The 9,642-nt window shown below is 41.7% G+C and overlaps 1 protein-coding gene across 1 annotated transcript; it reads right to left on the minus strand.

The window, feature by feature from the left end:
- Positions 1-4,378: 4,378 nt before the first annotated feature.
- Positions 4,379-5,368, minus strand: LOC116375942 (E3 ubiquitin-protein ligase RNF186-like). Its single transcript, XM_031834958.1, has 2 exons — positions 4,824-5,368; positions 4,379-4,482 (listed from the first exon to the last, which is right to left on the minus strand). Exons 1-2 carry the CDS (start codon positions 5,150-5,152, stop codon positions 4,407-4,409), a joined length of 405 nt encoding a protein of 134 aa, XP_031690818.1. The 5' UTR covers positions 5,153-5,368; the 3' UTR covers positions 4,379-4,406.
- Positions 5,369-9,642: the final 4,274 nt, after the last annotated feature.

The following is a 9,642-nucleotide window of genomic DNA, read 5'->3' on the forward strand; positions in this document are numbered from 1 at the left end:
GGTGTATCTCACAAATGAATTCCTATCATTAAAGGACCAGAACAAGAGACTGATGGATCTTTGTCAAAGTCTTCTACTAGTTTCTAATGGTTATTTTTCTGCTTTCTGAAGTCATGAGTAAGCTGCACACTAAAACAACGTGAGCTAAATGACAGTAAATGATGAGTAATTCTGTTAGCCAGGGACGGTAACCAGCTCTACCGTCAGTCCTGTTTGGTAACACAGGGACTTTGTCCCAAATGGAACACTATTCCCTACATAGTGCACTACTTTAAAGGCAAAGGCTCTGGTCAAAAGCAGGGCACTATCTATGGAATAGGATAGCAATTGGGACACACACAGGGACAACAGAGCTGCCTATTTCTCTGACAGAAAAACAAACCAAATAGGAGCCATAAAATATACATATTAAACACAAAGATTATATATAAGGTCTATATAGACTGTTGTCTCCTCATTAGGGTCTATATAGACTGTTGTCTCCTCATTAGGGTCTATATAGACTGTTGTCTCCTCATTAGGGTCTATATAGACTGTTGTCTCCTCATTAGGGTCTATATAGACTGTTGTCTCCTCATTAGGGTCTATATAGACTGTTGTCTCCTCACTAGGGTCTATATAGACTGTTGTCTCCTCATTAGGGTCTATATAGACTGTTGTCTCCTCATTAGGGTCTATATAGACTGTTGTCTCCTCATTAGGGTCTATATAGACTGTTGTCTCCTCACTAGGGTCTATATAGACTGTTGTCTCCTCATTAGGGTCTATATAGACTGTTGTCTCCTCATTAGGGTCTATATAGACTGTTGTCTCCTCATTAGGGTCTATATAGACTGTTGTCTCCTCATTAGGGTCTATATAGACTGGTGTCTCCTCATTAGGGTCTATATAGACTGTTGTCTCCTCACTAGGGTCTATATAGACTGTTGTCTCCTCACTAGGGTCTGTATAGACTGTTGTCTCCTCATTAGGGTCTATATAGACTGTTGTCTCCTCACTTAGGGTCTATATAGACTGTTGTCTCCTCATTAGGGTCTATATAGACTGTTGTCTCCTCATTAGGGTCTATATAGACTGTTGTCTCCTCATTAGGGTCTATATAGACTGTTGTCTCCTCATTAGGGTCTATATAGACTGTTGTCTCCTCATTAGGGTCTATATAGACTGTTGTCTCCTCATTAGGGTCTATATAGACTGTTGTCTCCTCATTAGGGTCTATATAGACTGTTGTCTCCTCATTAGGGTCTATATAGACTGTTGTCTCCTCACTAGGGTCTATATAGACTGTTGTCTCCTCATTAGGGTCTATATAGACTGTTGTCTCCTCATTAGGGTCTATATAGACTGTTGTCTCCTCATTAGGGTCTATATAGACTGTTGTCTCCTCACTAGGGTCTATATAGACTGTTGTCTCCTCATTAGGGTCTATATAGACTGTTGTCTCCTCACTAGGGTCTGTATAGACTGTTGTCTCCTCATTAGGGTCTATATAGACTGTTGTCTCCTCACTAGGGTCTATATAGACTGTTGTCTCCTCATTAGGGTCTATATAGACTGTTGTCTCCTCACTAGGGTCTGTATAGACTGTTGTCTCCTCATTAGGGTCTGTAAAGACTGTTGTCTCCTCATTAGGGTCTATATAGACTGTTGTCTCCTCATTAGGGTCTATATAGACTGTTGTCTCCTCACTAGGGTCTATATAGACTGTTGTCTCCTCACTAGTATCTATATAGACTGTTGTCTCCTCATTAGGGTCTATATAGACTATTGTCTCCTCATTAGGGCCTATATAGACTGTTGTCTCCTCACTAGGGTCTATATAGACTGTTGTCTCCTCATTAGGGTCTATATAGACTATTGTCTCCTCATTAGGGTCTATATAGGGTTGTTGTCTCCTCATTAGGGTCTACATAGACTGTTGTCTCCTCATTAGGGCCTATATAGACTGTTGTCTCCTCACTAGGACCTACATAGACTATTGTCTCCTCATTAGGGTCTATATAGACTGTTGTCTCCTCATTAGGCCTTGTCTAAAGTAGTATACTATATACTGTACTAGCCGGACCCTGGTCTAAAGTAGTATACAATATACAGTACTAGCTGGACCCTGGTCTAAAGTAGTATTCTATATACTGTACTATCCGGTCCCTGGTCAAAGTACTATACTATATACTGCACTAGCCGGGCCCTGGTCTAAAGTACTATACTATATACTGCACTAGCTTGGCCCTTGTCAAAGTAGTATACTATAATGAATAGGGGCCATTTCAGACACAAACTGTCTGTCAATTTGAAGAGCATAACCCTAACCAATACAAAGTGGTGGCAGTGTTGGCTAGTGTTTAGAGCATTTGACTAGTAACTGAAAGGTTGCAAGATCGTATCTCCAAGCTGACAAGGTAGAAATCTGTCATTCTGCTCCTGAACAAGACAGTTAACCCACTGTTCCTAGGCCGTCATTGAAAATCAGATTTTGTTCTTAACTGACTTGCCTAGTTAAATAAAACAATAACTCACAGCAGGAAATTAATCACAGAATCATTCCCCAACATGCTGCATAAATTCTCCTAACCTGCTCCGAAAAAGTCAATTCCGGTTATTGCTTCATCAAAGTGATGTGTTTTTATGGAATCTCATATGCAAGAATGCATACAGGGCTCTCTGAGACATGATTAGTCAGAGAGTGATTTCAGTCATGTACTGCACACACCAAAACCAAGGACAGTGGAATGTTTAGGGTTTGTTTTGTGTTTTAGGAAATAGTAGTGTAGAATGTGAAGTGTATTAACACCCCCAACTCTATTTGGGATCCATAAATAGTTGGATATCAGACAGTTACTTTCCTAATGTAATGATAATAATTAGAAATTTCACAGCTCTAAGACAGGGTTATTTTAAAGTGGATGTATTTATTAACCAATAAATATAATTCCAGTATAAAAAACCTGCTCTTCAAACAGAACAGATGAATTAAACATGTACAATGAGGATCAACAAATCCAACATCCCTGGTTTGTGGGACTGGAAATGATGCAGACAATTACATTGATAAAAGAAACAATCTGCAACATTAAAGCTGTTCTAAAATGATGTCATAATAAATACTGAACCTCCACTTCCTTCACGCAGTAATACACCTTTTATCAAATCATTAAACATTATTATAAACATTGATCACAGTATATTGTATTGTACACAGCACACATTGTACAGCACACAGTCTCTAACCTTCACCCCTCTGTCTGTCTATCTATCTATCTATCTATCTATCTATCTATCTATCTATCTATCTATCTATCTATCTATCTATCTATCTATCTATCTATCTATCTATCTATCTATCTATCTATCTATCTATCTATCTATCTATCTATCTATCTATCTATCTATCTATCTATCTATTCTATCCAATTCAATTCAAGGGGCTTTATTGGCATGGGAAACATGTGTTAACATTGCAAAAGCAAGTTAGGTAGATAATATACAAAAGTGAAATAACCAATAAAAATGAACAGTAAACATTACATATACAGAAGTTTCAAAACAATAAAGACATTACAAATGTCATATTATACACATGTGTACAGTGTACAGTGTTGTAACAATGTACAAATGGTTAAAGTACACAAGGGAAAATAAATAAGCATAAATATGTACATTTCTATCTATCTATCTATCTATCTATCTATCTATCTATCTATCTATCTATCTATCTATCTATCTATCTATCTATCTATCTATCTATCTATCTATCTATCTATCTATCTATCTATCTATCTATCTATCTATCTATCTATCTATCTATCTATCTATCTATCTATCTATCTATCTATCTATCTATCTATCTATCTATCTATCTATCTATCTATCTATCTATCTATCTATATGTCTGTCTGTCTGTCTGTCTGTCTGTCTGTCTGTCTGTCTGTCTGTCTGTCTGTCTGTCTGTCTGTCTGTCTGTCTGTCTGTCTGTCTGTCTGTCTGTCTGTCTGTCTGTCTGTCTGTCTGTCTGTCTGTCTGTCTGTCTGTCTGTCTGTCTGTCTGTCTGTCTGTCTGTCTGTCTGTCTGTCTGTCTGTCTGTCTGTCTCTCCATCTATTCATAACTTCCTTTATCTTTCTTTCTTCCTCAATCCATTTAATATCTTATTTTTTATTTCCTCCACCTATCCATCCTATATTATTAATATTATAATTGAACCCTTATTTTACCAGGTAAGTTGACTGAGAACATTACACCCAAAGTCAACCAAACACAAAGCATATGAATAATTGGTTCAATCTTGCTTCATTATGGAAAATCACCAGTTGGTCCTGTTTTATGAATTAGCTTCATTACTCAATGAGTATCTCCTACTCTGAATTGGGAAAATCCAGTCTTCTTTTTCTCTGCTCTTCGTCTTCTCGGTTTACAGTACATTGTGCTTCATCCTCCTCAGGAAATTCTGTAGTTTGAGCCTCAGGCCACAATGCCTTGATGGAGAACTAGAGGACAGGAGAGAAGGGGGAAATAAACAAGAGAGAGAGAGAGAGACAGAGACAGAGAGACAGAGAGAGAGAGAGGGTGAGAGAGAGAGAGAGAGAGAGAGAGAGAGAGAGAGAGAGAGAGAGAGAGAGAGAGAGAGAGAGAGAGAGAGAGAGAGAGAGAGAGAGGGAGAGAGAGAGAGAGAGAGAGAGAGAGAGAGAGAGAGAGGGAGAGAGAGAGAGCAGAAATAGAGAACAAAAGAGACAGAACTAAATGTTAGGAAGATCAGAGAACAGAGGAAGGTTTCTCCAGGTTTCTAAATCAGTCTATCAATCCATCCACCTTTGCCTGGGGTACTCACCATGTGTACTGTGTAGTGGTCTGTGTCTGTCTGTTAGCTCCCTTCCACTCTTCCTCCTCCTCCTCTTCCTGTTGTCTGTCTAGTATCTGGTCCCAGATCTCAGTGTTAACCCACAGCGACCCCGGCAGGGTGAGGCTGGGCTCGGTGCAGGTGATCCAACGGCACAGGGGGCAGCAGACTGTCAGTAGGCCGCTTTGGAGCCTGGACATCGCCTGCAAGCACAGCCCACAGAATGTGTGCTTACAGTGGAGCATCCGAGGGATCTTCTCCCTGCGAGAGTAGGGCTGGAGGCAGACACAGCACTCCATGTCCTCGCTCATCAGACCCATGGCTGGCTGGGGTGTGGATGGATGGATGGATGGATGGATGGATGGACGGCTGGATGGATGGACGGATGGATGGATGGACGGATGGATGGATGGACAGCTGGAGTCCAGAGGAATTCTGGACGGAGTGTCAGTGTCTGGGCAGGAAGACGTGGGGTTTAAACGCTGGTCTGAGGTCAGTGTTCCCCTTGTGGTTTATTAAGGTCCTGGTTTGGATTTGACGAGGATGAGCTGATCCTAGATCTGTGCTTAGGAGCGTAGGTCAGGAACCTGCAAAAGACATTAAGATGTTAAATTAAATTAGACTCAGTGACTTCATCACTGGCACTATGTAAACATATCTAATGTGATAACGTATCTTAAATCAACAGGCTGTCAGGTTTTTCTGATAAGCCATGAAGAAAAAAATATCTTGAAAAATATCACACACATTTATAACATCCATAGTTATCAGATATAGACAAACCTTTTCACTTATCATTATCTTGAGACAATATTTTACTTACAGTTTCTGGAAGATTTTCAGCACAGCGACCAACTATCCTACGACAAAACTTTGTGTGTGAGAGAGAAGAGTGTGTGTGCTCTTATTTTAAGCTTTAGGGAAGGAGACTAAATTCAGTTATTTTCCCAGAAAGGGCGGTCTCTCACCTCCTCTACTCTCAGGTGAGGCAGGAATGTTCCATGGAATGAGTTAAACACTTCTAGGTCACTTTTATTGCATAGTAGGACACTTCAGGAGAATTGCCAGGGCCGTGTATTGACATTTTCAGGGCAGGTGTTTATGTCTACAAATGGCACGTACACTGAGTGTACAAAACATTAAGAACACATGCTCTTTCCTTGACATAGACTGAGTGTACAAATGGTGTTCCTAATGTTTGGGTCACTCAGTGTAAGTCCAGTTTATGACGGATCAATATTTGAAGGGGAATTTTCACTAGAGCGGGGGAAGCACTTGTACAACCCTTTCTGTGGACTTGTAGATCCTATCTGTGGACTTGTAGATCCTATCTGTGGACTTGTAGATCTTATCTGTGGACTTGTCGTTCCTATCTGTGGACTTGTAGTTCCTATCGGTGGACTTGCAGATTATATCTGTGGACTTGTAGATCCTATCTGTGGACTTGTAGATCCTATCTGTGGACTTGTAGATCCTATCTGTGGACTTGTAGATCCTATCTGTGGACTTGTAGATCCTACCTGTGGACTTGTAGATCCTACCTGTGGACTTGTAGATCCTACCTGTGGACTTGTAGATCCTACCTGTGGACTTGTAGATCCTACCTGTGGACTTGTAGATCCCTCTCTGTGAACTTGTAGATCCTCTCTGTGGACTTGAAGATCCTCTGTGGACTTGTAGATCCTACCTGTGGACTTGTAGACCCCTCTCTGTGTACGTGCCTGGTTATTGTAAGTGTTAATGTACAGAATCAGTTCAATGGAAGCGTTATCTCTTCTAGATAAGAGACACAGTTCAATGGAAGAAGTTTGTTGGACTTCTCCTATGACCCCTTAATGACTCACTTATCTTACAGTATATTGTTTACCTGTATATTGTGAATGAGGTTTTTTATAGTGTGTATGGATCCCAGGACTCCATGGAAATGTCAGGTGTTAATGAGTGAGTGGGCTATCCAGTTGTTTTACCATAAACATCTGATGAATTGATGGATGAATGAAACACCAATCAGGAGAGTTTCAGGCTGCTGTGTTGTTTTAGTTTTAAAGTCACATGTTTCTAATAAAATCAAGTCACAAATTCAGTGGAAACCTTGTAAACAACCCCCCTAACCAGTCAATTAGAAAACAGTCTCCCTGTTGAAACCGGATTGTTTTTGAATTGACAATTGATGACGGCTCTACTTTTTGTTCAACTGGAAATTCCAGGTGAAACACGCTTGTCTATTCACCATGTCAGCTAAGTGCCACGCACGCACAACAGACACACACAAACAAACACTAAGTATAAAGAACCACCAAACATTTGTTCTTTAAAATCGCCTGCGAAGCAGGTTAATATATTCCATGAACGAAACATACAATTTCACGTGAAATAATTAGGCAGGAAATGTGGGTGTATCTCACAAATGAATTCCTATCATTAAAGGACCAGAACAAGAGACTGATGGATCTTTGTCAAAGTCTTCTGCTGGTTTCTAATGGTTATTTTTCTGCTTTCTGAAGTCATGAGTAAGCTGCACACTAAAACAACGTGAGCTAAATGACAGTAAATGATGAGTAATTCTGTTAGCCAGGGACGGTAACCAGCTCTACCGTCAGCCCTGTAGGGTAACACAGGGACTTTGTCCCAAATGGAACACTATTCCCTACATAGTGCACTACTTTAAAGGCAAAGGCTCTGGTCAAAAGCAGCGCACTACATCTTAATCTTAATGGTTGTACAGTCGTCTCAAATAAAACTGTGAAGGACCTCGGCGTTACTCTGGACCCTGATCTCTCTTTTGAAGAACATATCAAGACCATTTCGAGGACAGCTTTTTTCCATCTACGTAACATTGCAAAAATCAGAAACTTTCTGTCCAAAAATGATGCAGAAAAATTAATCCATGCTTTTGTCACTTCTAGGTTAGACTACTGCAATGCTCTATTTTCCGGCTACCCGGATAAAGCACTAAATAAACTTCAGTTAGTGCTAAATACGGCTGCTAGAATCCTGACTAGAACCAAAAAATTTGATCATATTACTCCAGTGCTAGCCTCTCTACACTGGCTTCCTGTCAAAGCAAGGGCTGATTTCAAGGTTTTACTGCTAACCTACAAAGCATTACATGGGCTTGCTCCTACATATCTCTCTGATTTGGTCCTGCCGTACATACCTATACGTACGCTACGGTCACAAGACGCAGGCCTCCTAATTGTCCCTAGAATTTCTAAGCAAACAGCTGGAGGCAGGGCTTTCTCCTATAGAGCTCCATTTTTATGGAACGGTCTGCCTACCCATGTCAGAGACGCAAACTCGGTCTCAACCTTTAAGTCTTTACTGAAGACTCATCTCTTCAGTGGGTCATATGATTGAGTGTAGTCTGGCCCAGGAGTGGGAAGGTGAACGGAAAGGCTCTGGAGCAACGAACCGCCCTTGCTGTCTCTGCCTGGCCGGTTCCCCTCTTTCCACTGGGATTCTCTGCCTCTAACCCTATTACAGGGGCTGAGTCACTGGCTTGCTGGGGCTCTCTCATGCTGTCCCTGGAGGGGGTGCGTCACCTGAGTGGGTTGATTCACTGTTGTGGTCATCCTGTCTGGGTTGGCGCCCCCCCCCCCCCCTTGGGTTGTGCCGTGGCGGAGATCTTTGTGGGCTATACTCAGCCTTGTCTCAGGATGGTAAGTTGGTGGTTGAAGATATCCCTCTAGTGGTGTGGGGGCTGTGCTTTGGCAAAGTGGGTGGGGTTATATCCTTCCTGTTTGGCCCTGTCCGGGGGTGTCCTCGGATGGGGCCACAGTGTCTCCTGACCCCTCCTGTCTCAGCCTCCAGTATTTATGCTGCAGTAGTTTATGTGTCGGGGGGCTGGGGTCAGTTTGTTATATCTGGAGTACTTCTCCTGTCCTATTCGGTGTCCTGTGTGAATCTAAGTGTGCGTTCTCTAATTCTCTCCTTCTCTCTTTCTTTCTCTCTCTCGGAGGACCTGAGCCCTAGGACCATGCCCCAGGACTACCTGACATGATGACTCCTTGCTGTCCCCAGTCCACCTGGCCATGCTGCTGTTCCAGTTTCAACTGACCTGAGCCCTAGGACCATGCCCCAGGACTACCTGACATGATGACTCCTTGCTGTCCCCAGTCTACCTGGCCATGCTGCTGCTCCAGTTTCAACTTCCACCTGACTGTGCTGCTGCTCTAGTTTCAACTGTTCTGCCTTATTATTATTCGACCATGCTGGTCATTTATGAACATTGAACATCTTGACCATGTTCTGTTATAATCTCCACCCGGCACAGCCAGAAGAGGACTGGCCACCCCACATAGCCTGGTTCCTCTCTAGGTTTCTTCCTAGGTATTGGCCTTTCTAGGGAGTTTTTCCTAGCCACCGTGCTTCTCCACCTGCATTGCTTGCTGTTTGGGGTTTTAGGCTGGGTTTCTGTACAGCACTTTGAGATATCAGCTGATGTACGAAGGGCTATATAAATACATTTGATTTGATTTGATTTGATACATATGGAATAGGGATCCAATTGGGACATACCCAGGGACAATAGAGCTGCCTATTTCTCTGACAGACACCTTAAGGCAACAATTATCAAGAAAAGTTAAGAAAAACAAACCAAATAGGAGCCATAAAATATACATATTAAACACAAAGATAATATATAAGGTCTATATAGACTGTTGTCTCCTCATTAGGGTCTATATAGACTGTTGTCTCCTCATTAGGGTCTATATAGACTGTTGTCTCCTCATTAGGGTCTATATAGACTGTTGTCTCCTCATTAGGGTCTATATAGACTGTTGTCTCCTCATTAGGGTCTATATAGACT

The sequence above is a fragment of the Oncorhynchus kisutch genome, linkage group LG1 (assembly GCF_002021735.2).
Source record: "Oncorhynchus kisutch isolate 150728-3 linkage group LG1, Okis_V2, whole genome shotgun sequence".
Lineage (NCBI taxonomy): Eukaryota > Metazoa > Chordata > Actinopteri > Salmoniformes > Salmonidae > Oncorhynchus > Oncorhynchus kisutch.